Source organism: Phlebotomus papatasi, chromosome 5 (assembly GCF_024763615.1).
Source record: "Phlebotomus papatasi isolate M1 chromosome 5, Ppap_2.1, whole genome shotgun sequence".
Classification (NCBI taxonomy): domain Eukaryota; kingdom Metazoa; phylum Arthropoda; class Insecta; order Diptera; family Psychodidae; genus Phlebotomus; species Phlebotomus papatasi.
The window spans coordinates 3,630,898-3,658,662 of record NC_077226.1 but is presented as its reverse complement, the minus strand read 5'-3'; the positions used below and the strand labels follow the sequence as shown (position 1 = coordinate 3,658,662).

Below are 27,765 nucleotides of genomic sequence, written 5' to 3'. Positions count from 1 at the left end.
ACCAGGGGATCATGGCGACGTTTCGTTATTTAGTTCAAAAAGAGTCGGAATCGTCGGAATAGTCCGTTCCTTTGACTCTTTTAAGGATCAAGGACGCGAGAGTTGAGTAGACTCAATCGTCAAGGTTTCGTTGGGTCAAGGCGCGACTTCCTACAAATTCCGGTTGATTTCGAACCAAGGGATCATGGCTACGTTGCGTCATTTAGTTTAGAATGCGTCAGAATAGTCGGAATGGTCGGAATAGTCCATTTCTTTGATTTTTTTTAAAGGATCAAGGACACGAGAGTTGAGTAGACTCAATCGTCAAGGTTTCGTTGGGTCAAGGCGCGACTTCCTGCAAATTCTGGTTGATTTCGGACCAGGGGATCATGGCGATGTATCGTTATTTAGTTCAGAAAGAGTCGGCATCGTCGGAATAGTCCTTTCCTTTGACTTTTTCAAGGATCATGGACACGATAGTTGAGTAGACTCAATCGTCAAGGTTTCGTTGGGTCAAGGCGCGACTTCCTACAAATTCCGGTTGATTTCGAACCAGGGGATCATGGCTACGTTTCGTTATTTACTTCAGAAAGAGTCGGCATCGTCGGAATAGTCCATTTCTTTGATCTTTTTTAAGGATCAAGGACACGAGAGTTGAGTAGACTCAATCGTCAAGGTTTCGTTAGGTCAAGGCGCGACATCCTACAAATTCCGGTAGATTTCGGACCAGGGGATCATGGCGACGTTTCGTTATTTACTTCAGAAAGAGTCGGCATCGTCGGAATAGTCCATTTCTTTGATCTTTTTTAAGGATCAAGGACACGAGAGTTGAGTAGACTCAATCGTCAAGGTTTCGTTAGGTCAAGGCGCGACATCCTACAAATTCCGGTAGATTTCGGACCAGGGGATCATGGCGACGTTTCGTTATTTAGTTCAAAAAGAGTCGAAATCGTCGGAATGGTCGGAATAGTCCTTTCCTTTGACTTTTTCAAGGATCATGGACACGATAGTTGAGTAGACTCAATCGTCAAGGTTTCGTTGGGTCAAGGCGCGACTTCCTACAAATTCCGGTTGATTTCGAACCAGGGGATCATGGCTACGTTTCGTTATTTACTTCAGAAAGAGTCGGCATCGTCGGAATAGTCCATTTCTTTGATCTTTTTTAAGGATCAAGGACACGAGAGTTGAGTAGACTCAATCGTCAAGGTTTCGTTAGGTCAAGGCGCGACATCCTACAAATTCCGGTAGATTTCGAACCAGGGGATCATGGCTACGTTTCGTTATTTACTTCAGAAAGAGTCGGCATCGTCGGAATAGTCCATTTCTTTGATCTTTTTTAAGGATCAAGGACACGAGAGTTGAGTAGACTCAATCGTCAAGGTTTCGTTAGGTCAAGGCGCGACATCCTACAAATTCCGGTAGATTTCGGACCAGGGGATCATGGCGACGTTTCGTTATTTACTTCAGAAAGAGTCGGCATCGTCGGAATAGTCCATTTCTTTGATCTTTTTTAAGGATCAAGGACACGAGAGTTGAGTAGACTCAATCGTCAAGGTTTCGTTAGGTCAAGGCGCGACATCCTACAAATTCCGGTAGATTTCGGACCAGGGGATCATGGCGACGTTTCGTTATTTACTTCAGAAAGAGTCGGCATCGTCGGAATAGTCCATTTCTTTGATCTTTTTTAAGGATCAAGGACACGAGAGTTGAGTAGACTCAATCGTCAAGGTTTCGTTAGGTCAAGGCGCGACATCCTACAAATTCCGGTAGATTTCGAACCAGGGGATCATGGCTACGTTTCGTTATTTACTTCAGAAAGAGTCGGCATCGTCGGAATAGTCCATTTCTTTGATCTTTTTTAAGGATCAAGGACACGAGAGTTGAGTAGACTCAATCGTCAAGGTTTCGTTAGGTCAAGGCGCGACATCCTACAAATTCCGGTAGATTTCGAACCAGGGGATCATGGCTACGTTTCGTTATTTACTTCAGAAAGAGTCGGCATCGTCGGAATAGTCCATTTCTTTGATCTTTTTTAAGGATCAAGGACACGAGAGTTGAGTAGACTCAATCGTCAAGGTTTCGTTAGGTCAAGGCGCGACATCCTACAAATTCCGGTAGATTTCGGACCAGGGGATCATGGCGACGTTTCGTTATTTAGTTCAAAAAGAGTCGAAATCGTCGGAATGGTCGGAATAGTCCTTTCCTTTGACTTTTTCAAGGATCATGGACACGATAGTTGAGTAGACTCAATCGTCAAGGTTTCGTTGGGTCAAGGCGCGACTTCCTACAAATTCCGGTTGATTTCGAACCAGGGGATCATGGCTACGTTTCGTTATTTACTTCAGAAAGAGTCGGCATCGTCGGAATAGTCCATTTCTTTGATCTTTTTTAAGGATCAAGGACACGAGAGTTGAGTAGACTCAATCGTCAAGGTTTCGTTAGGTCAAGGCGCGACATCCTACAAATTCCGGTAGATTTCGAACCAGGGGATCATGGCTACGTTTCGTTATTTACTTCAGAAAGAGTCGGCATCGTCGGAATAGTCCATTTCTTTGATCTTTTTTAAGGATCAAGGACACGAGAGTTGAGTAGACTCAATCGTCAAGGTTTCGTTAGGTCAAGGCGCGACTTCCTGCAAATTCCGGTTGATTTCGAACCAAGGGATCATGGCTACGTTGCGTCATTTAGTTTAGAATGCGTCAGAATAGTCGGAATGGTCGGAATAGTCCATTTCTTTGATTTTTTTTAAAGGATCAAGGACACGAGAGTTGAGTAGACTCAATCGTCAAGGTTTCGTTGGGTCAAGGCGCGACTTCCTGCAAATTCTGGTTGATTTCGGACCAGGGGATCATGGCGATGTATCGTTATTTAGTTCAGAAAGAGTCGGCATCGTCGGAATAGTCCTTTCCTTTGACTTTTTCAAGGATCATGGACACGATAGTTGAGTAGACTCAATCGTCAAGGTTTCGTTGGGTCAAGGCGCGACTTCCTACAAATTCCGGTTGATTTCGAACCAGGGGATCATGGCTACGTTTCGTTATTTACTTCAGAAAGAGTCGGCATCGTCGGAATAGTCCATTTCTTTGATCTTTTTTAAGGATCAAGGACACGAGAGTTGAGTAGACTCAATCGTCAAGGTTTCGTTAGGTCAAGGCGCGACATCCTACAAATTCCGGTAGATTTCGAACCAGGGGATCATGGCTACGTTTCGTTATTTACTTCAGAAAGAGTCGGCATCGTCGGAATAGTCCATTTCTTTGATCTTTTTTAAGGATCAAGGACACGAGAGTTGAGTAGACTCAATCGTCAAGGTTTCGTTAGGTCAAGGCGCGACATCCTACAAATTCCGGTAGATTTCGGACCAGGGGATCATGGCGACGTTTCGTTATTTAGTTCAAAAAGAGTCGAAATCGTCGGAATGGTCGGAATAGTCCTTTCCTTTGACTTTTTCAAGGATCATGGACACGATAGTTGAGTAGACTCAATCGTCAAGGTTTCGTTGGGTCAAGGCGCGACTTCCTACAAATTCCGGTTGATTTCGAACCAGGGGATCATGGCTACGTTTCGTTATTTACTTCAGAAAGAGTCGGCATCGTCGGAATAGTCCATTTCTTTGATCTTTTTTAAGGATCAAGGACACGAGAGTTGAGTAGACTCAATCGTCAAGGTTTCGTTAGGTCAAGGCGCGACATCCTACAAATTCCGGTAGATTTCGAACCAGGGGATCATGGCTACGTTTCGTTATTTACTTCAGAAAGAGTCGGCATCGTCGGAATAGTCCATTTCTTTGATCTTTTTTAAGGATCAAGGACACGAGAGTTGAGTAGACTCAATCGTCAAGGTTTCGTTAGGTCAAGGCGCGACATCCTACAAATTCCGGTAGATTTCGGACCAGGGGATCATGGCGACGTTTCGTTATTTAGTTCAAAAAGAGTCGAAATCGTCGGAATGGTCGGAATAGTCCTTTCCTTTGACTTTTTCAAGGATCATGGACACGATAGTTGAGTAGACTCAATCGTCAAGGTTTCGTTGGGTCAAGGCGCGACTTCCTACAAATTCCGGTTGATTTCGAACCAGGGGATCATGGCTACGTTTCGTTATTTACTTCAGAAAGAGTCGGCATCGTCGGAATAGTCCATTTCTTTGATCTTTTTTAAGGATCAAGGACACGAGAGTTGAGTAGACTCAATCGTCAAGGTTTCGTTGGGTCAAGGCGCGACTTCCTACAAATTCCGGTTGATTTCGAACCAGGGGATCATGGCTACGTTTCGTTATTTACTTCAGAAAGAGTCGGCATCGTCGGAATAGTCCATTTCTTTGATCTTTTTTAAGGATCAAGGACACGAGAGTTGAGTAGACTCAATCGTCAAGGTTTCGTTAGGTCAAGGCGCGACATCCTACAAATTCCGGTAGATTTCGGACCAGGGGATCATGGCGACGTTTCGTTATTTAGTTCAAAAAGAGTCGAAATCGTCGGAATGGTCGGAATAGTCCTTTCCTTTGACTTTTTCAAGGATCATGGACACGATAGTTGAGTAGACTCAATCGTCAAGGTTTCGTTGGGTCAAGGCGCGACTTCCTACAAATTCCGGTTGATTTCGAACCAGGGGATCATGGCTACGTTTCGTTATTTACTTCAGAAAGAGTCGGCATCGTCGGAATAGTCCATTTCTTTGATCTTTTTTAAGGATCAAGGACACGAGAGTTGAGTAGACTCAATCGTCAAGGTTTCGTTAGGTCAAGGCGCGACATCCTACAAATTCCGGTAGATTTCGAACCAGGGGATCATGGCTACGTTTCGTTATTTACTTCAGAAAGAGTCGGCATCGTCGGAATAGTCCATTTCTTTGATCTTTTTTAAGGATCAAGGACACGAGAGTTGAGTAGACTCAATCGTCAAGGTTTCGTTAGGTCAAGGCGCGACATCCTACAAATTCCGGTAGATTTCGAACCAGGGGATCATGGCTACGTTTCGTTATTTACTTCAGAAAGAGTCGGCATCGTCGGAATAGTCCATTTCTTTGATCTTTTTTAAGGATCAAGGACACGAGAGTTGAGTAGACTCAATCGTCAAGGTTTCGTTAGGTCAAGGCGCGACATCCTACAAATTCCGGTAGATTTCGGACCAGGGGATCATGGCGACGTTTCGTTATTTAGTTCAAAAAGAGTCGAAATCGTCGGAATGGTCGGAATAGTCCTTTCCTTTGACTTTTTCAAGGATCATGGACACGATAGTTGAGTAGACTCAATCGTCAAGGTTTCGTTGGGTCAAGGCGCGACTTCCTACAAATTCCGGTTGATTTCGAACCAGGGGATCATGGCTACGTTTCGTTATTTACTTCAGAAAGAGTCGGCATCGTCGGAATAGTCCATTTCTTTGATCTTTTTTAAGGATCAAGGACACGAGAGTTGAGTAGACTCAATCGTCAAGGTTTCGTTAGGTCAAGGCGCGACATCCTACAAATTCCGGTAGATTTCGGACCAGGGGATCATGGCGACGTTTCGTTATTTAGTTCAAAAAGAGTCGAAATCGTCGGAATGGTCGGAATAGTCCTTTCCTTTGACTTTTTCAAGGATCATGGACACGATAGTTGAGTAGACTCAATCGTCAAGGTTTCGTTGGGTCAAGGCGCGACTTCCTACAAATTCCGGTTGATTTCGAACCAGGGGATCATGGCTACGTTTCGTTATTTACTTCAGAAAGAGTCGGCATCGTCGGAATAGTCCATTTCTTTGATCTTTTTTAAGGATCAAGGACACGAGAGTTGAGTAGACTCAATCGTCAAGGTTTCGTTAGGTCAAGGCGCGACATCCTACAAATTCCGGTAGATTTCGAACCAGGGGATCATGGCTACGTTTCGTCATTTACTTCAGAAAGAGTCGGAATCGTCGGAATGGTCGGAATAGTCCGTTTCTTTGATTTTTTTTAAGGATCAAGGACACGAGAGTTGAGTAGACTCAATCGTCAAGGTTTCGTTAGGTCAAGGCGCGACATCCTACAAATTCCGGTTGATTTCGAACCAGGGGATCATGGCTACGTTTCGTTATTTACTTCAGAAAGAGTCGGCATCGTCGGAATAGTCCTTTCCTTTGACTTTTTCAAGGATCAAGGACACGAGAGTTGAGTAGACTCAATCGTCAAGGTTTCGTTGGGTCAAGGCGCGACTTCCTACAAATTCCGGTTGATTTCGAACCAGGGGATCATGGCTACGTTTCGTCATTTACTTCAGAAAGAGTCGGAATCGTCGGAATGGTCGGAATAGTCCGTTTCTTTGATTTTTTTTAAGGATCAAGGACACGAGAGTTGAGTAGACTCAATCGTCAAGGTTTCGTTAGGTCAAGGCGCGACATCCTACAAATTCCGGTTGATTTCGAACCAGGGGATCATGGCTACGTTTCGTTATTTACTTCAGAAAGAGTCGGCATCGTCGGAATAGTCCTTTCCTTTGACTTTTTCAAGGATCAAGGACACGAGAGTTGAGTAGACTCAATCGTCAAGGTTTCGTTAGGTCAAGGCGCGACTTCCTACAAATTCCGGTTGATTTCGGACCAGGGGATCATGGCGACGTTGCGTCATTTAGTTCAGAAAGAGTCGGAATGGTCGGAATAGTCCATTTCTTTGATCTTTTTTAAGGATCAAAGACACGAGAGTTTAGCAGACTCAATTGTCAAGGTTTCGTTAAGTCAGGAGGCCACTTTCTAAAAATTCCGATTGGTTTCGGACCACGGGATCATAGCTACGTTGCGTCATTTAGTTCAGAAAGAGTCGGAATCGTCGGAATGGTCGGAATAGTCCATTTCTTTGATCTTTTTTAAGGATCAAGGACACGAGAGTTGAGTAGACTCAATCGTCAAGGTTTCGTTGGGTCAAGGCGCGACTTCCTACAAATTCCGGTTGATTTCGGACCAGGGGATCATGGCTACGTTGCGTCATTTAGTTCAGAAAGAGTCGGAATCGTCGGAATGGTCGGAATAGTCCATTTCTTTGATCTTTTTTAAGGATCAAGGACACGAGAGTTGAGTAGACTCAATCGTCAAGGTTTCGTTAGGTCAAGGCGCGACTTCCTGCAAATTCCGGTTGATTTCGGACCAGGGGATCATGGCTACGTTTCGTCATTTAAAGTCTGTAAATAACCAAGGATACTAACCTTATCGAGAACATCATCTGTGCAATCATACTGCTGACAGTACTTCCGGATCAGTGTACCAGTGGCTAGGAAGGCTTCTGGTAGGACATTTGGTGCATTTGGTGTTAGTTTGGCAAATGACTGTACTGATTCCCTATTCAATCCACTAACAAGATTCATACTTAGCAATGCTAGACGTTGTTCTGTTGGTGTTAGTGTTCTACCGTGAATGAGATCAATAATGGCTTCAACTGAATCACCCGTTGATGTCCTAAATAGAGCATCAAGGTAGATTTTCCGTGCTAAATCACTACGTTCATGCAGTGATTTTGATACAATTGTCTGATATGTTGTCTTAATGTCATTCTTCGATGTATCACGGAGTAGTCGGACAATATCGACAAATTGGGCCGTTGCATTGGCTGAGACGCCATCTTGGAAATTATCTACTGCATCTCGGACAACATCACGTAGACGTTGGGCTGTTGTTGCACTTGTATCATGTGGTACATCAAATACAATTGATCTGACTGATGTTAGTGTATCAATATTCCCGGGATTGCCTTTTGTGTTGGATTTTAAGTGGAATTTTGTTGTTATTTTGGCCCTTGATCCGGCTGATGGTGTTGAAAATGCCACAAAACGATATTCCTCATTGACACTAACACTCTCAATAACACCATTCTTCAATCTAGCCTCACTACTGTAGTCACCATTGAGACTTGGTGTTGATTTAATGCCAGATGCATCATTAAAGACACTACCAGTAAGGGTTTGTCCTAGATTCTCCCTATTGCTGCATTGATTTAGGTTCCTAGCCCGATTTACAATGACCTGTCCACCATTTTGACTAACACTGACAATTGTTGGACATTCCCCAAAGATATCAATGTCCGTTGTACCACCATCTTCGCCACCATTTACAAATGCTGATGCAATTGCACGTTTTACATTGAGTGACCAGGCTGTTTCATCCTCACTACTGCACACATTATCACTACCAAGGGCAAATTTAGCTGGTTTCTGAAGCTGTGACTGAAGATCAGATGGTTGGAATTTCTTATCATCTGCCCCAAACAGTGTCATACGTGCGACACTAACGGCAAAATTGCATTTATCCAGGGCCCAAACCTTAGCATCAGCCTCAAAACGAACCCGTGTCTCTTGATTATCAGCACCAGCCAATAGCACCACAGCCGTTGATTCAACATTGTACGTATAGACATGGCCAGGTTGCAATTTAACAAGATTTCCAGCCTGATTGCATTCCAATTGACATTTTCCACCTGGAACAAAAAGAACAACAAAAAAATACAAAAATTAGTCTTATTAAGAAACACTCAATCCGATTTTGATGATTTACACGCCTTTAGAAAGGTTAAGAAATTCCCCAGAAGACCTTCTACCAGAAAATGGGATTTTCATTGGGGAAATTGGTGAAAAGTGTCTTCAAAGTCTTCTTTTAAATGTTCTTAAAGCAACTTTTGTGGAAGGTTTTAGCAAAAAATCTATTAAAAAATGCATTTTGACACCGATTTTGATGATTTACACGCTACTTAGAAAGGTGAAGAAATTCCCCAGAAGGCCTTCTACCAGAAAATGGGATTTTCCTTGGGGAAATTGGTGAAAAGTGCCTTCAAAGTCTTCCTTTAAATGTTCCTAAACTAACTTTTGTGGAAGGTTTCAGCAAAAAAATCACTAAAAATCCATTTTTACACCGATTTTGATGATTTACACAGAATTAGAAAAGTCAAGAAATTGCCCAAAAGACCAGATAATAAAAATACTCGGTTTTCCTTGGGGAAATTGGAAAAAATGTCTTCAAAGTCTACCTTTCAATCTTCCTAAAACAACTTTGTGGAGGGTTTCAGTAAAAAATCCACTAAAAATCCATTTTTTTAACCGATTTTGATGACATGCACGCCTTTAGAAAGGTCGAAAAATTCTACAAAGGACTAGCTACCAAGAAAACTAGGTTTTCTTTGGGGAAATTGGAAAAAAATGTCTTCAAATGCCTTCAATCTTCATACAACAACTTTTATTCAAGGTTTCAGCAAAAAATACACAGAATTAGAAAGGCCAAGAAATTCCCCAAAGGACTAGCTACCAAGAAAAATAGGTTTTCTTTGGGGAAATTGATGAAAAGTGTCTTCAAAGTCTTTCTTTAAATCTTCATAAAACAACTTTGTGGAGGGTTTCAGTAAAAAATTCATAAAAAAATCCATTTATATACCGATTTTGATGATTTATACGGTTCTGGAAAGGTCAAGAAATTCCCTAGAAGACCTTTTACCAGAAAATGGAGTTTTCTTTTGAGGAAATTGGTGAAAAGTGCCTTTAAATCTTCCTAAAGCAACTTTGTCCAAGGTTTCAGGACGAAAATTCACAAAAAAAAATCCATTTTTGGACCGATTTTGATGATCTTGACGGTTTTGGAAAGCTAAGGCGTTTCCCTAAAGGACTAGCTAAAGAACATGTTGGGTTTTCCTGGGAAAATTGATGAAAAGTGTCTTTAAAATCTTCCTTTAAATCTTCATAAAACAACTTTGTGTAAGGTTTCTGCGAAAAATTCACTGAAAATTCAATTTCGAAACGATTTTGACGATCTTGACGGTTTTGGAAAGCTAAAGAGCTACCCTTGAGGGCTAGCAACCAAGAAAAATAGTTTTTTTTGGGGAAATTGATGAAAAGTGTCTTCAAAGTCTTTCTTTAAATCTTCCTAAAACAACTTTGTGGAGGGTTTCAGTAAAAAATTCATAAAAAATCCATTTATATACCGATTTTGATGATTTATACGGTTCTGGAAAGGTCAAGAAATTCCCTAGAAGACCTTCTACCAGAAAATGGGGTTTTCTTTTGAGGAAATTGGTGAAAAGTGCCTTTAAATCTTCCTAAAACAACTTTGTGGAAGGTTTCAGGACGAAAATTCACAAAAAATCCATTTTTAACCGATATTGATGATTTACACGGTTTTGGAAAGGTCAAGAAATTCCCCAGAAGACTTTCTACCATAAAATGGTGTTTTATTTTAGGGAAATTGGTGAAAAATGTCTGCAAATTCTTCATTAAAATCTTCCTAATACAACTTTGTGCAAGGTTTCAGCAAAAACTTCACTAAAAATCCATTTTTAAACCGATTTTGATGATTTTGACGGTCTTGGAAGGGACAATAAATTCTCCAGAAGACACGCTACCAACAAAACTAAGTTTCCTTTGGGGAAATAGGTGAAAAGTGTCTTCAAAGTCTTCCTTTAAATCTTCCTAAAACAACTTTTGTGGAAAGTTTCAGCAAAAAATTCATCAAAAATCCACTTTTAGTCCGATTTTGATGATCTTGACGGTTTTGGAAAACCCAAAGGATTTCCCAGGAGACTCGTTTACAGAAAAACAGGGTTTTCTTTGGGAAAAGCGCTGAAAAGTGTCTTTGAATCTTCCCTTTCCACAATCTCTATAAGACCTCACTGGAAAAGATTTAGCCAAAAATCCATTTCTAATCCGATTTTGATGATTTTGAACTTATTGGAAAATTGAGAAAACTGTCTAGTAGACAAATCATAGGCATTCAAAGGTTTTTCCTGAGGAAAATGACCAGAAAAATGATTGAAAATTTGAAAGAATGTCTTTTCGGCAACATTTTGCTCAATTTTCCCCCAAGAATGCAATCTCAATCCGATTCTGATGATTTTGACGGTTTTGGAAAGCTAAAAGAATTTTCCAGAAAACTATCTACAAAGAAAACTGGGTTACCTTTGGGGAAATTGGCGAAAAGTGTCCCCAAAATTTTCATTTGAAGAATTTCTAGCAAACCTTCCGCAATGTTTCAGCAAAAAAAAACAATTTCAATCCGATTTTGATGATCTTGCCACATTTGGAAACCCTAAAAGATTTACTAGAAATTTTTCCCAACAAAATTACACAGATGTTTTCTCTGTGGAAATTGAGGAAAAATAACCTGAATATTTTCCCTAATTTTGCAACTAATTCCCCTTTACTCTTTATATTTACATTACTAATCCAATTTTAATCCGATTTCAATGATTGTGGATTATTTGGAAAGCCGATGGAATACTCCAGTGATCGTTCTCAGGATGGAAAATAGCTTTTCACCGAGAAAATTAATGAAAATCACCCTCAAAGTGCGCTCATTTCAAAACAATTTTTTTTAGAATTCTCTTTGCAGCGGCTTTTTGGCCAAAAAATCCAATTTAAGTCCGATTTTAATTATTAATAGGGAATGTGGGAAAGTCCGAAGATTCTCTGTGTTAAATTCTAAAGAATCAATTGGCTTTTCTTTCGGAAAAGTCTTCAGAAAACCACGCAAGACAGCATGGTGCCAAGGATTCATTTGACAAATTCACCAAAAATCCAATTTCAAACCGATTTTGATGATTTTGACAATTTTGGAAAGCCCTAGAGATTCCCTATTGGATCTTCTAACAAGAAAACTGGCTTTTCTTTGGGAGAAATTGGTGAAAAGTGTCTTCAAAGTCTCTCTAAATCATTCCTCAGGACCATTTTGCATGGTTTCGGTTTATAATTCATGGAAAATCCATTTTAAATCCGATTTAAACGTTCTTGGTGGATTTGGAAAGTTCAGAGAATTCTCCGGGGAAAATTCTAAAGAATCAAAAGGGCTTTTCTTGGAGGAAATTGCCTTAAAGCACCCTCCAAAAGATTTCCTTTTTGATACTTCATAATGGCATGTTCTCTGCAAGGTTTCAGTGAAAAATTCACTAAAAATCCATTTTTAATCCGATTTTGATGACTTTTGCGGTTTTGGATAGCTGTAAGGATTCCCCAGAGGATTTTCTGACAAGGAAAGCGAGTTTTCTTTGGGGAAATTGGTGAAAAGTATCTCCAAAGTTTTCATTTGATTCATTTCCAGGAAGCCTTCTGCAAAGTTTGAGCCCAAAAATTCAATTAAAACGAAATTAGAACGTTTTTAACAATCCCCGGAATGTCCAGAAGATCATTTGGAAAATATTCCACCTAAAGAATCAATGAGGATTTTCCTTGTAGAAAATTGTCCTGGAAGGACTTTGAGAATGTTCCGCAATGTATCGGTTTATAGTACAATATTTCTTCGATTTCAAATCCGATTTTGATGATTTCGACAGATTTAGAAAGCCAAGAAGATTCTCTATATTGAGATTAAGACAGAAAATAAGCTTTTCCTTGAAGAAAAATGCCCCAAAAGCAATTTCAAAGTATTCTACTCAAAGATCCTCAAAGTGCAAAGCTTTAGTTAAAAAATCACTAAAAATCCATTTTTAGTCCGATTTTGATGATCTCGACGGTTTTGGAAAGCCAGGGAAATTCCTCAAAAGACTTTTAAAGACAACAAAACAGGTTTTCTTAGAAGAAAATGTCCAAAAGTAGATTCAAAGTTATCCTTTTGAGGAGTGTTTCAAATGAGCTTCAAGAATGTTTCACTGAACTTCTTCGCTTTTCAATCAATTTCAATCCGATTTTGATGATTTTGACGGTTTCGGAAAGCTAAAGAGATTCACCAGAAGACTACCAGAAGACAAAAATACTGGGTTTTTTTCGGGGAAAATTGATGAAAAGTGTCTTCAAATTTTCATTTGAATTATTTTCAGCAAGACTTCTGCAAGGTTCTACACAAAAATTCACCAAAAATCCATTTTTAGTCCGATGTTGATGATCTTGACGGTTTTGGAAAGCCAAAGAGATTTCTCACAAAACTGTCCAACAAGCAAATAGGGTTTCCATTAAGGAAATTGGTGAAATGTGTCTTCAAAGTCTTCCATTAGATCTTCCTAGAACAACTTTTATGCAAGGTTTCATCAAAAAAATTCACAAGAAATCTATTTTTAACCCGATTTTGATGATCATGACCGTTTTGGAAGGCTCTAAAGATGCCCCAGAAAACTTGCTAACAAGAAAACTGACTTTTCTTTGGAACAATTGGTGAAAAGTATCACCAAAGTTTCCCTTTTCACATTCTCTAATAAACCTTTTGCAAAAATATTAGCCAAAAATCCATTTCTAATCCGATTTTGATTATCATGACCGTTTTAGGAAGCTAAAGGGATTCCCCAGAAGACTAGCTAACAAGAAAACTGAGTTTCCTTTTTGAAAATTGGTGAAAAGTATCTTCAAAGTTTTCATTTGAATCATTTTCAGCAAAACTTCTGCAAGGTTCTACACAAAAATTCACAAAAACTCCATTTTCAATCCGATTTTGATGATCATGACCGTTTTGGAAACCTCATGAAATTCCCTAAAAGGCATGCTTATAAGAAAACTAGGTTTCCTTTGAAATTGATGAAAAATGTCTCTTTAAAGTTTTCATTTAAATCGTTTTGCTAGCATTCCTTCTGCAAGATTCACCAAAAATCCATTTCTAATCCGTTTTTGATGATTTTGACAGTTTTAGAAAGCTCTAAATATGCTACAGAACACTTGCTACCAAGGAAATAATGTTTTCCTTGTGAAAATTGGTGAAAAGTTACTTCAGTTTCCCCTTTCTACATTTTCAGAAGTTCTCTCTGCAAAAGTTTCAACCAAAAATCCATTTTCAATCCGATTTTGATAATCTTGACGGTTTCAGAATGGCCAAGAGATTCCTCAGAACAGTATCCGACAAGCAAATGGGGTTTCCTTTGGAAAAATTGGTGAAAAGTGTCTGGAAAGTCATCTTATAAATCTTCCTAAAATAACTTTTGTGCAAGGCTTCATCAAAAAATTCATTAAAAATCTTTATTTTAATCCGTTTTTGATGATCTTGACCGTTTTGGAAATCTAAAGAGATTCTCCAGAGGACTATCTAAAAAGACAACTAGGTTTTCTTTGGGAAAATTGGTGAAAAGTAACACCAAAGTTTCTCTTTCTACATTCTAGATAACCCTTCGATAAAAATTTTAACCAAAAATCCATTTCTAATCCGTTTTTGATGATCTTGACCGTTTTTGGAAAGCTCTAAGAGCTATTAAGAAATTCTCTGTTTAATCTCTCATTGAGGCAAACTATCATTTCTTTGAGGAAACTGTGTGAAATCCAATTATTACATATACTTTTAGTACATGTACCTTTAGTACATGTTTCTTTTAGTACATGTTTCTTTTAGTACATTTAGTACTATTTCTGTTTTTTTTCTTGGTACACTGAGTATCTGTCTATCAAACTTTGACCTCTCTGTGAGGAGTCTTGATAACCTTTAGGTCGAAAGGGTAAAGAGTGAAAATGGAAAGTTTTCCCCATGTGAGTGACCTTTTGTGACCTTGGGATGGTCGTGGGGGGGGCAGGGGAAGGGTAGGTGTTTTACCTTTGATAGCAGCGGCATCTGCAATGGCCAGAAAGGCAGCAATTAGGGCTATTATTGTCCAAAATTGCGCCATTTTCGGCGAAATTGTTCCTTCTGGTTTTCTTTTTGGCGGGAAAATCACTTTTTTTCGTAGGAATTTTCACTGATTTTGAGGAAAAAAAAATTCAAAGAGAAACTAAACTACAGCACCAATAACTTTAAGCACAGAAAACACTTTTTATTTGTCGTTGGGGCAGTTTTGTGGGGAAAATGGGGTAGTTTTAGTACACAGAATTGTTGCACAAAATGATTGTTAACCGATTTCTTTTTTGTTTTTGAGAGTCCGCGCGATCTTGTCGGTTGGACAAGAAGACTCGATCTGAGTCCGGGAACGATCAAATTGTGACTGATGAACTTTGGGGTATTGAAGATGATGAAAAAAGGTGTCTAAGATGAGAGAATTCCTTAAGTGGAATGTGTATCTTCGTCTGTCTCTCTTGGCTTTTTGTTGTGATTTTTCTCTGATTACAATTTTTACATTTTTCCCCCTTCTCGAGGAGAGAGATCACAAAGTGGAAAAGGCCACAAAAGAGAAAGAAGAAGAAAATACAAAATAAATAGAAGATATAGGGACGGGGAAAAGATAAGGTCCAACCCCCCATTAAATTATTTTACATAGATATATTCATTCTCTGGACCGTCTCTCTTATCATTTTCCCATTCATTTTCTTTCCCCTCCATCCCCCTCCCTATCCCCTCCCCCTCCCTCCACAATGGATTTTCTTAAGAAAATTTCTCAATTGATGACATCAATAAAATATTTTTCTTCAGGAAATTCTTATCAAGAAAAACCAAAAAAGATGCAGAAAGAGAGAAAGACTGAGAGAAAGCTGTGGAAAAATATTAGATAATTCACTACATAGGCACAAATACAACATTAAACATAATCTTAAAACATATATATATATATATAGATGCACATCTCAAATGAGGATAACACATATGAATGAGCAAAAAAAAAAAAAAGAATCTATATTTGTCTTTTAATAAATATTACAAAAACCACCAAGGGGGCAATACGTGATTCATGCTAATGAGGTGCTGTACAAAATTCGAAAAACGTTCAACATTTACAAGGTTTTACTCTAATTTCCCCAAATGTATTTTTATGCAATCACTCTTATCACTTTTGTTTTTATGTTCAATGCTCCTCTGAATCACTTTGTTGCACAATAAGGAAAATACACACAAAGACTAGAAAGGGAAAATTTGCAATCCAGTGAACTTTGCGAAATGGTCAAGATCATCAAAAACGGATTAAAAATGGATTTTTGATTAATCTTGCAGAAAGATTGCTAGTAAAATGATTCAAATGAAAAATTTGGAGGTAGTTTTCATCAATTTCCCCAAAGAAAACCCTATTTTTTGGTAGCAGGTCTTCTGGAAAATCCCTTTAGCTTTCCAAAACGGTCATGATCATCAAAATCGGAATACAAATGGATTTTTGGTTAAAACTTTTACAAAGAGGGGCTTATTGAGAATGTAGAAAGGGAAACTTTGGTGATACTTTTCACCAATTTCCCTGAAGAAAATCCTACTTTCTTGTAAGCTAATCCTTTGCAGAATTCTTTTAGCTTTCCAAAACGGTCAAGATCATCAAAATCGGATTGGAAATAGATTTTTGGTTAAAATTTTTAACAAAGGGTTATTTGAGAATGAAAAAAGGAAAAGTTTGGAGACACTTTTCACCAATTTCTCCAAGGGAAACTCTACTTTCTTGTTAGCAAGTCTTCTGGGGAATCTCATGGGCTTTCCAAAACGGTCATGATCATCAAAAACGGATTAGAAATGGATTTTTGGTTAAAATTTTTATCGAAGGATTATCTAGAATGTAGAAAGAGAAAGTTTGGTGTTACTTTTCACCAATTTCCCCAAAGAAAACCTACTTGTCTTTTTAGATAGTCCTCTGGAGAATCTCTTTAGATTTCCAAAACGGTCAAGATTATCAAAAACGGATTAAAAGTGGATTTTTAATGAATTTTTTTGATGAAGCCTTGCACAAAAGTTATTTTAGGAAGATTTATAAGATGACTTTCCAGACACTTTTCACCAATTTTTCCAAAGGAAACCCCGTTTGCTTGTCGGATACTGTTCTGAGGAATCTCTTGACCATTCCGAAACCGTCAAGATTATCAAAATCGGATTGAAAATGGATTTTTGGTTGAAACATTTGCAGAGAGAACTTCTGAAAATGTAGTAAGGGGAAACTGAAGTAACTTTTCACCAATTTTCACAAGGAAAACATTATTTCCTTGGTAGCAAGTGTTCTGGAGCATATTTAGAGCTTTCTAAAACCGTCATGATCATCAAAATCGGTTTCAAAATGGATTTTTGATGAATTTTTGACTGAAGCCTTGCACAAAGTTGTTTTAGGAAGATTTAAAGGAAAACTTTGAAGACACTTTTCATCAATTTCCCCAAAGGAAACATAGTTTTCTTGATAGCAAGTCTTCTGGGGTATCTTTAGGGCTTTCTGAAACCGTCAAGATAATCAAAAACGGATTAAAAATGGATTTTTGGTGAACCTTGCAGAAGAATTGCTAGCAAAACGATTCAAATAAAAACTTTGGAGACACTTTTCACCAATTTTCACAAGAAAAACCCAGTGTGTTTGCTAGCTAGTCCTCCGGAGAACTCTTTAAGCTATCCAAACAGGTCAAGATCATCAAAATCGGATTAAAAATGGAGTTTTTGTGAATTTTTGTGTAGAACCTTGCAGAAGTTTTGCTGAAAATGATTCAAATGAAAACTTTGGAGATACTTTTCACCAATTTTCGAAAAGGAAACTCAGTTTTCTTGTTAGCTAGTCTTCTGGGGAATCCCTTTAGCTTCCTAAAACGGTCATGATAATCAAAATCGGATTAGAAATGGATTTTTGGCTAATATTTTTGCAAAAGGTTTATTAGAGAATGTGAAAAGGGAAACTTTGGTGATACTTTTCACCAATTGTTCCAAAGAAAATTCAGTTTTCTTGTTAGCAAGTTTTCTGGGGCATCTTTAGAGCCTTCCAAAACGGTCATGATCATCAAAATCGGGTTAAAAATGGATTTCTGATGAATTTTTTGCTGAAAACTTTCACAAGAGTTGTTTGAGAAAGATTTAAAGGAAGATTTTCCAGACACTTTTCACTGAATTTCCCCAAGGAAAATCCAGTATTTTCGTTAACGATTCCTTTGGGGAATTTCTTTGCTTTTCTTGAGGCGTGTAAATCGTCAAAATCGGTTTAAAAATGGATTTTTAGTTAATTTTTTGCTGAAACCTTGCATAAATTTGTTTTAGGAACATTTAAAGGAAAAGTTTGCAGACACCTTTTCACTAATTTCCCTAAAGAAAACCCTATTTTCATGTTAGAAGGTCTTCTGGGGAATTCTTTTAGCTTTCCAAACCCGTCAGGATCATCAAAATCGGTTTAAAAATGGATTTTTAGTGAATTTTCCACTGAAACCTTACCGAGGTCTTCCTGGAAATGATTCAAATGAGAATTTGTAGACACTTTTCACGAATTTCCCCAAAGAAAACGCAGTTTTCTTGTAAGTGAGTCTTGTGGAGAATCTTTTTACCTTTCCAAAATCGTCAAGGTTATCAAAATCGGATTGAAAATGGATTTTTGGTGAATTTTTTGCTGAAACCTTGCAAAAGCCTTGCTGAAAAAATGATTCAAATGACAATTTTGATGTCACTTTTCACGAGTTTTCCGCAAGAAAACCTAGTTTTTCTTTTATTTAGTTTGTTCTCTTGAATTTTCAATTATTTTTCCACAAATTTTTCAATTATTTCTTTTTTTGTTTTTGAAGAAATCCGAAGAGAAATTGCTAGAAAAAAAAGGTAAATTCTCCCAGAAATTCGTTGGAAATTTGAAATATTTCGACGAAATTGTTGCTTTTGGACACAGTGCCATCTGTGCAATTTATTGAAAGAATTTTTTTTTTGAAGTTTTAAAAATATTTAAGAAAAATTATCTCTATCTTGGGTTTTGTTGTTTTTGTTGCTGTTTTGTCTGTTAACCCTAATGCCGGCTTCAGACTGGAGGTTTAGCCCAGTTCCCGAAGGTCTCAAAAATCTAAATAACAAGTAATTTTATCGATTTTTTCAAAATCTAATGGATCATTTGCCCTTAATATCCAATCCGAAACAACAATTTCCTAAAAAATCGTGCCTAATAAGGAATTAGAGGAGTTAAGCCAGATGGCTAAGCCTTAGGTCTGAAGCCCGTATAAGGGGTTACTCAAACTTGGAATACCGACACATTTTTTCGTTAGAATCTATGGAATCCATGGAATCACTCGTAAGATTCTAATAGGATCTGAAGTACAATTCCTTCAAGAATCATTGGAATCAAATGAAATCGCAGAATCATTCTTAATTCAGCGAAAGATAAGCCATAGTACATTGCAGACTTTCTATGGATTTTTTTCTTATTTTCCAAAGAATATTGGATATTTTCAAAGAATATGTCTCATTCGAAAAGAAATACAATTTCTCCCGTGGCGGATACAAGATAAAGGACCCAGTCAGCAAATATGGTTAAGGGGGACACACCCGGGATACCAAGAACAAAATCGTTCTTCAATATTTTACACAGATTGAGGTGCCCATTATTTTCGATTAATAAGAAGCTCTATTTAGAGACAAGGATTCAGATAGGATTTTAGAAAGTCAGGAGCCAAATTGATGAACAATCCCCAAAAGAAATTGTTTTTTTTTTTCGAACGCAAAGAACAAAAGTTTCCTAAAAGAAATTTGTAAAAAAAAAAGCTTATTAGACTTTGAGCTTAATTGAGAATCAATAAAAGGAAAACAATCTGGAAACTTATGGCTCGGGCACACCTTTTAGATCAGGAAAATTTCATGAAGTCGAAATTCGAATCCCTTTCTTTCTCACATGTTTTGCATATGACTATCTCATTCTTTCGCATACTAAATTCGATTGAGCTAAATTTAATTTGGAGTGATGTTTAAAAGAAGAAGAAGAGTACAAGAGAATGAGATAGACATATTCAAAGCATGTGAGAAAGAAAGGAATTCGAATTTCGACATCATGAAATTTTCCTGATCTAAAAGGTGTGCCAGAGCCATTACGATCTGTTTTACGAGGAAATCACTGCAATCTTTAAGCGATTTTGAAGGATTTAGACAAAAGGTACAAAAGCGTTTTCATGGATCTGAGAGTAGCCTTCAGTTCCAGGAAATTGAATTTTAAGTTTGAGAATCCCAAAAGGATGTTCTTAGAGACCAAAAAAGTTTTTAAACTTTAATAATGCTTGTAAATAAAAATCAATCCTATTTTAATCCGATTTTGATGATTTAAAGTGGTTCAGATAGCCCGTAATCAGAGGGCCAATTATGATGTTCTCACACTCGCAAAGTGAGTGCGAGTGCTGCGAGTTGACTCATCTCGATACAGTGAGAGAGGGAATTATTGAGCGCTACTCGAGAGGCGAAAGTGGCAAATTTCGTGACACATGGAATGGCGAATTGACATAACCTATATTTTTGTCAACAACAAGTTTAGTTTGGTTCTGAAAGTTGTGAAAAAATCGTGATAAATAAGAAAAAGTGGACGTATTCACGAAAATGTTGATGGTGCAAGAAATGTTGGACGAAATGCTGTTGGAGGATTGGATGGAAGAAGAAGCTGCTGACGAGCTGAACGCATTAAGACGACGTATACGAAATCGGCAGCTCGCACTTGATCTTCCTGATAAACGGTATACTCATTGTAATTATATTTATTCAATACTTTTCTTGAATTTTTTTGCTAAGAAATTTATATACATTATGAAATTATGAATAATGAGGGTAATCAAGATATTATTTTCCGTAATTTTAAAGGTTTACTGAACTGTTTCGGATTACTAAGTCCATGTTCGAGGAAATCATGAATCTCGTGGAATCCGATATCCCTGAACCTTTCCGCAGGTCTTCTTATCCAAAAGCTACACAAGTACTAGTATGGTTTTGCGTTTTCTTGCCATCGGAGACTATCAAAGACCAGTAGGAGAAGACCTTTTGCTCGGAGTTTGCCAAAGTGGAGTCAGTAATATACTCGAGGAACTTCTACCCATTCTTGCGAGGCGCCTTGGGTCTAAGTACATTAAGTGGCCGACAACACGTGAGGAGCGACAAGTCTCTAAAGAAGGAAGATTATGAAAAGTACGGAATATCATCAACAATAGGTGTAATAGGTATGTTAATCTTTGTTCGGGGTATAAAAAAACTGAGCATTGTGTGAAATAGGTTTACTTGGATCTTACAGATGGCACACAGATTGGCATAACCTCTCCAACTCAGGAGCATCTATACCTAAATAGAAAAGGATTTCACAGTATCAATGCTTCACTAATATGTGATCATGAACAGAAATTTATTTATGTTGATGCCCGGCACCCTGGAGCGACCCATGATGCAGCTATTTGGGCTTTATCTGAAGAACGAAAATTTCTTTTCAACATCAATCGTACTCAACACGAAAGATGTTTGATCCTAGGTGACTCAGGTTATCCGCTCGAACCATGGTTGATTACACCGTATAGGAATGCAAGAACGGATGAGCAAATAAGGTACAACAAAAAAGTAACAAGTTCGAGCATTCTGCAAAGCTGGTGCGCTTTGACGACCTTCTTTTTGTTTTTTACAGATTTAACAGCAATTTCTCAAAAATAAGAACGATCATTGAAAATTCAATTGGCGTTTTGAAGAACCGCTGGAGGGTACTTTTGACTTCTGAAAGAACACTTAGATACAGACCCATAAAGATGGCACGCATAATCAATTGCTGTGTAGCTCTTCATAATTTTTGTAAACTAGAAAACATTCCAGACATCGAAGGTGATTTCGTGATTAGTTATGACGAGGAAGATGATATTTTTCAAGAATATGGTCAATCGGCCCTCCGAGAAGAAGGAGAATACAACAGGGAACTTCTAAAAAGATACATAATGTAAATCTAAACTTCTTGTGATTCTATTAATGAAGTTTAAGTTCTTGAAAATCAATTAAATAAAAGCAATACTTTGGAAGAAGACATCTTTTATTTCAAACTATTTCTCAAAATAATTACGGAGACTCTCATGGATATTCTGGAATGTCTTCAGTGTGTCTTCCTCAATCTCCAGGCGTTTCTTCTCGATGCAAAAGCGTTCACGTTCCAAATTAAATTGCATTTTGCAAATATTTTGCGTTTCCTTAGAAATATCGATCAATTCCTTAAAAGAATATTCAGAAGCTTTCTTTGTTTCTTTAATGAAAGATAATTGCTCTTTCTGAAATTGTCTAGTAGACTCGAATCTTTCATTGTAGGGGAAACTGGGGCACCACCAAACACGGGGTACCACCAAACACTGCGATTTTTTAATCGGATATTGGATATCAGAAGATAAGACTGATAGGAATTTATAGGCACTATAGCGATGCTTGTCCACTGAAGGAATGGTCGAGATAGTCCAAGTAGTTTAGAAATAAAAATTAGTGTTTGGTGGTGCCCCAGTTTCCCTTATGCCTTTAGTAGAGTCGATCCTTTCGTATTTGTCAGATTTTTGCCCTTATTGGCATGCGATCCATTTACTTCTATGGTTTCAGCTTCATTTAGAACTGCAATCCCAGCATTTGATCTACATGAATCTTCATCTAACGCAGGATATTCAACCGATGGATCATTTTCACGGGCTTGGAAAGGACCGGAATGTGAAGGACCGGCATGTGAAGGGCCGGCATGCGAAGGGCCGGCTTCCGGTGGACCGGCTCGAGGTCGATCGGCTGGCGCGTAGGATGGGCCTGCCTAGGATGCATCAAATTTTTCTTGCAGTCCGCCAAATCCAAAATTAATTCCGGGATTACCTTGGACTGCTTTCGATAAATCCAAGAGGTCCCGGACTCTATTTTGGATTTCAGTTAGTTTCACTGGACGTGCCCTCCCTCCTCCTGTGGTGCCACGATCCACTTCTGCTTCTCTAACTTTTTTTTCTCGTTTCATGGATGAGATCGGTCCATACCTTTCTCCAACCTTTAGCATCCCTTGCTGGTGGACCAGCTTCATTCAACTTCTTCTCAAGTTCCAACCATTTGTCCTGCTTGAAACTCTTATATGAAGTACCCTCCGCCTTTGCGGTGGCAACTGATATGTTATCCTCCATAAAGGTTATTAAAATATTCATTTGCCGCCCTGTTGTTCTTTTGCTTTAATAAAAGAAATAGAAATAGAAAAAATGATTAGAATTGCACATAATATTGAATATGATGAAATAATATTTAAATGTACAAAATATACTTACACATCACCCATTTTGACGATTTTTAGGGGTTAAGAAACCAATCACTTTGAACACATAATAAAGAAAAAGAAGAAAAAATGGCGACCGTACTCGCACACGGTAGCTCCTGAGCAGCCGAGAGAAACCGACTCGCACACCCAGCAAAATATCGAGTACGAGAGCTCAATAATACTGTCTCTCACATTTTGCTCGCTCCCGCGGAGTGAGAATCTCAATAATTTGGGCTCAGATTTAATTGAATTCCAAAAAATAAATATTAGCATTTATGTTTTAAGGAAAAGGGACTAACAGCAGCTTCCCTTTTTTTTAATTCTTAAGAAAATTTCGACAAGCTTTCTGTTAAAAGTAAACAATAAATTAATTTTCAAATCGCTTTTTTTTAATGATATCTACTTATTTTCAAAGACGAAAACACTCCACAAAAAATTCGAGTGGTAATTCTGATAAAAGAATATTTTTTATGTTTAAAATGAAAAATTTAATCAAAATTTTGATAAAAAAAATGGACTGATAATGCTCTGTTTTTAGAGTTTCAAAAACTTTCTTTCAAAAGTTGAATTCTAACCCTATTTTAATTATTTTGAGCCATGATGTGGAAAGCTTTCTAGCTAGATATTTCCTCTAATTTGTTCCATATGGTGACTTTGTAGCGGTTACTATTGTTCAGAAATTATCTTGATCATATTTAGCAATAACATTTTAAATTCGATATTCGATAAATTTCGAAGAATTCTGGGATAAACAGAATCACAGAATGGAATAATTGAGAATCACAGAATACTGAATTGAATTATTAATGTTTTTTTTGCAAAATTTAAAAAGATCAGATCATAATCTAACGCGGAATTTTTAACAAGATGCATGTGATAAGTCGACATACAATACTATAATTTGGAGAAAAAAAATCAGAACTCGGTCATTTAAAATGGACTTACAATAGAAATATTATTTATATTGAATTTGTTATAGGGGAAAGTGCTCTCCCTTCGAACGTTCATGCCTTCGAATAATGTGAAATTATTTTGTTTTTCGTAAGAAATTTACACTAAACTATTACGGAATTATCAACAATTGATGATAAGCCAACTAATATTTAATAGAAATGTTTAAGTCTCTTAGGAAAACCTAAAGAAAATTCATATTATTCGAAGGCATGAACGTTCGAAGGGAGAGTACTTTCCCCTACTGATACGAGCAATACGAATGATTGATAAATTTCTTGTTAAGTATGGTTTAAAACCTAGTCCCTGGCAAGTTTCCTGAAATTTGAAGCCACTTTCTCATACTCCCACTTAAGTTTATATGGGATTTTTTTTGTACTAGCGACCGTTACGATAAATATCTAAAAAGTGAGAAGTTTTTCCGTATTATAAGATAACTTACCGCGTTGAGGGATAAATATACTAAATTTTTTGTTTAAATACATTTTTTCCTCGGAGCACTTTGAGCTGAGTCCGAGATCAATTTAAGAATTGGCTTCAAATAGCTCCATATAAAAAGACCAACTTTCCAGGCGCTTGTCTTAATCGTTTGTTATTGAGCTATGCGTGATTTTAACCGCATTTTTAACCGTTTTACGATTCAGCTGTGCGTGATTTTAAGCGAATTTTTATTCATTTTATGATTGAGTAGTGCGTGTTTTTAAGTGGAATATGAACCGTTTTGTGCTTAAGCTGTGCGCGTGTTTAAGCGCAATATTAACCGTTTTATGTCTGAGCTGTGCATGTTTTTAGGCACAATAACCGTTTTATGCTCAAGCTGTGCGTGTTTTTAAGAGCAATAATAACCGTTTTATGCTTAACCCTTTAAGGATGATTGGAACACCGGGGTCCCATAAAGAAAATAATTTTTTCTTACTACCTAAAGTTATTTTTTTCTTATGTCTGTACATAATTGCAAAGTAGAAGGTTGAAGGAATCTAGAATATTTTTTGCAAGTCTCTAGCTATTTGCTACGTAGTAAATATTTAAGCCCGAAAATGGCGAATTTTTAAATTTTCAAATTCATAATTGATTTTATTTATTTTTTATACTTCCAATTTTTTTTTAAGCAAAACCTTTTTGGCAATAACAACTACAATACTCATACGTAATATTTTTCATTAAAGCGAAAAATATTATTCATTGGTTTTAGCAGAAAAATCACTTAAATTTTTGGGCTATTTTTGTCCCTATTGTTCATAGAAGCACAAAATACACCGAATCAGACTCTGTTGGACTTTCCAAGGTTAGATGTAAGACTTATCATTGATTATGTTTTTTATTTTAATTTTTATTGTTGATTTTCAGTCCGTAAAATGTGTCTCGTCCTTAAAGGCTTAAAGTTAAAATATTGATCTCTTCAAATTTAACCCATTCAGTCAATGTACCAGAAATACTTGAGATAGAATATTCATATTTTGGGATAAGTTTCCTATCAGATTAGTAGATGAATTTTTTGAAAAGAAAAAATTTTTATCTCATATGGAGGCGCGGGGAGCCTCTGTCAAACACACGTCTTAACGGTCACTGAATTTAAATTCTGTGCATTAATTCATTACAAACTCTATTGATTTAGATAGAGTGACTATCCAAGAACACCAATTGGCAACTAGAATTCAAATCAGGAAAGAGGACAGACGCCAATTTTAACAAATTCGACGGGATGTCGTATTTTCTGTCCGCCATTTTGAGCAAACAATTTTGCATGACCTTCCGCGAAGCAAGAAAATAATATCAAAATGTATTTTTATCTCTGTCGGACTATTTTTCTCAAGTAACTGAATAACTAACGTTACTAAAAAATCCATTCCCGACAGTAATTCGGATAAAAATTACGCAGGAATAAATCATCAAAAATCACTCAATTTGCGTATGATGTATAATACAATGGTAAGGAATGGGTTAAATGGCAGTTACATTTGAATTCCCCGTGGAAAAGGGTAAGGTTTATAGAGCCTAAATCGAATTATTGAGGCTGTTGAGCAAGCGATAAGAGATATTGTCTTTTATTCTTCGATGACCCTTTATGAAAATGACAGTTTTCCTTAATTCTTTCGCGTCCCACTTTTATTCAGCAGATGAATTCATGTAAAATAGAGTTTTTCCTAATGCTTTATGATCAAATAAGGGAAGAGTACCCCGGATCGGAATGTTAAGAGCAGGGTTGTGCTTTTACATAGTAAAAAATATTTTTTACATTTTACATGTAAAAAATATGTAAAAATGTAAAAATATGTAAAATGTAAAAAATGTGTAAAATGTAAAAAAAGGAAAATTACGCATTTTTGAATCTTTTGAACATTTCCTGTTAGCAATACCAATATTGATATTTTTTATGAGAAATTTCAAGGAAATATTTTTGGGAAAACCATGAAACAAATTTCGATTTGGAAAACCCATAGATATGAAGTAATTGAACGATTTTGTACACATAAAACATACCGCCTGTAGTAAAATAATGTTAATTTTTTCTAATTAACACTAAACCTACCGACTGTTTTTGGCCGTTTTTCGGTCAAGTGACAAACTGCGATAATGTAGGATTCTCAACAAATTTGTTTTGGAAAAGAGCAATAAATTAAAATTTGAATGCTGAAAAATATGTTACATGCATATTTCAAGAAATTCATAAAGTTTGATAGGGGCATTGTACCGTTTAAAGTATGTGTTGATTTTAAACCGGCCAATGGTCGGGGCTTGGTAGGTTTAGTATTAAAAGAACTTCATCCTTTTTTCACAGATAGATATTTCAGAATGTTGTCTATATTAAAACCTTAAAATGTTAAGCTTTTTGACCGTTAACGAAAAATAGAATAAAATTTTATATTATTAGTAAACTAAACATGTAAAGCAATGAGACATAAAAATATGATTTTTTTTCACTATTCGTAATTGGCAAATGACATGACTTGATCAATCAATTTTTAAAATAAAAAAAACTTTATTATTATTTATAGTAATTATATAGACTATTTTTTTTATGAAATTTTGATATAACAATAACCGGCACTGCTTCAGCATAAATTGGTTAATATTGTGTTCAAATTGCGCGCAACTTACGCTTAAAATAATTTCTCTTGTATGTAGTGCACTCATAGCTTCAACACAAAAAGAATAAATTACAAATAAAAAGCGCACAGCTTCAGCATAAGACGGTTAAAATTGAATGTAAAATCCTCACAGCTTCCGAACGAAACATTTCGCAACTTTGATCGTTTTACTCAGATTTTGTGCAGATTTTATTAAAATCGATACAATATCGTAATTTTTGGATGATTTTTTTGTTTAATACGTCAGTTACAGTTTAATAACAAAGGACGATGGTTTCTAGAACATGTAAAAATTGGCCTCAGATCAATGTCTAAGAAGGAGTACCCGATTTTTCCTGGTAATTGTAGTGAAAAATTAAAAAAAAAATTGAAAACATTATCATTACTATAGAATCAGTGTTAGCAAGAAGAGACTGATTCTCTTCATGAAAACATTATTTTCTGGGATGTGATGTCTTGGACAAGGTATATAACAAGTCAAAAAAATTGTAAAGAATTAAGAAATAAATCTTAATTTGAATGATTTTCACAATATTAATGATTAACGGAAAACACAGAGCAATTGGAAAACTCCCTGAACGTAGGTTAAAAAAATTATGTGTCATTTATATGATTTATATTTGTTCAACCGGGCAAAGGAAAATTTGAACTGGGGTCGCCAGTAAATTTCACCATGCATTTTCGACGACAAGTTTTACGGCAAAAAGTCGCAAAATATTTTACAGATTACAAAGAAATCTTTGATAGAGTGAAAAACAAAAATTTACATTTGAAATTTGATGCATATAAATCAATTTTAGATTTTTTACATTTTAACTTTACATGTTAAAAATGTAGCACATGTTAAAAGTTTTTTTTACTATGTAAAAAATGATGTAAAATGTAAAAAATTCGCCCAACCGTGCCCCTTACCTTAAACAGAGATAGGTAGATTAATTCCAGGAGCAATAAGTGATGCCCCATCCAAAATTCAAGGCTCCTCTTCCGGTCCCAGCCTCAGCTTCAGTCGCTTTTTCTGTTATCCCTTTTTTA

The 27,765-nt window shown here is 36.9% G+C and overlaps 2 protein-coding genes across 2 annotated transcripts in view; one reads left to right on the top strand and one right to left on the bottom strand.

Moving 5' to 3' along the window:
* LOC129808813 (apolipophorins) overlaps positions 1-14,858 on the bottom strand; it is a 60,389-nt gene extending 45,531 nt beyond the window's left edge. The window contains exons 1-2 of the mRNA XM_055858712.1: positions 14,395-14,858; positions 7,128-8,392 (exon numbers count right to left, since the gene is read on the bottom strand). Coding sequence (XP_055714687.1) covers positions 7,128-8,392; positions 14,395-14,467 — 1,338 coding nt within the window. The 5' untranslated portion in view covers positions 14,468-14,858. The remainder of the gene's footprint in view (positions 1-7,127; positions 8,393-14,394) is intronic.
* Positions 14,859-20,385: 5,527 nt separating this feature from the next.
* On the top strand, positions 20,386-21,377 carry LOC129808676 (putative nuclease HARBI1). The gene is made up of 3 exons (XM_055858447.1): positions 20,386-20,559; positions 20,671-20,993; positions 21,071-21,377. The coding sequence occupies exons 1-3, from the start codon at positions 20,386-20,388 to the stop codon at positions 21,375-21,377; spliced, it is 804 nt and encodes a 267-aa protein (XP_055714422.1).
* The last annotated feature ends 6,388 nt before the right edge of the window (positions 21,378-27,765 follow it).

Coding starts and splice junctions, on each gene's coding strand:
- LOC129808676 (XM_055858447.1), top strand. CDS start 20,386: ATGGTTTTGCGTTTTCTTGCCATCGGAGACTATCAAAGACCAGTAGGA. Junction 20,560..20,670: donor CAACACGTGAGGAGCGACAA/GTCTCTAAAGAA, acceptor TGTGTGAAATAG/GTTTACTTGGATCTTACAGA. Junction 20,994..21,070: donor AGAACGGATGAGCAAATAAG/GTACAACAAAAA, acceptor TGTTTTTTACAG/ATTTAACAGCAATTTCTCAA.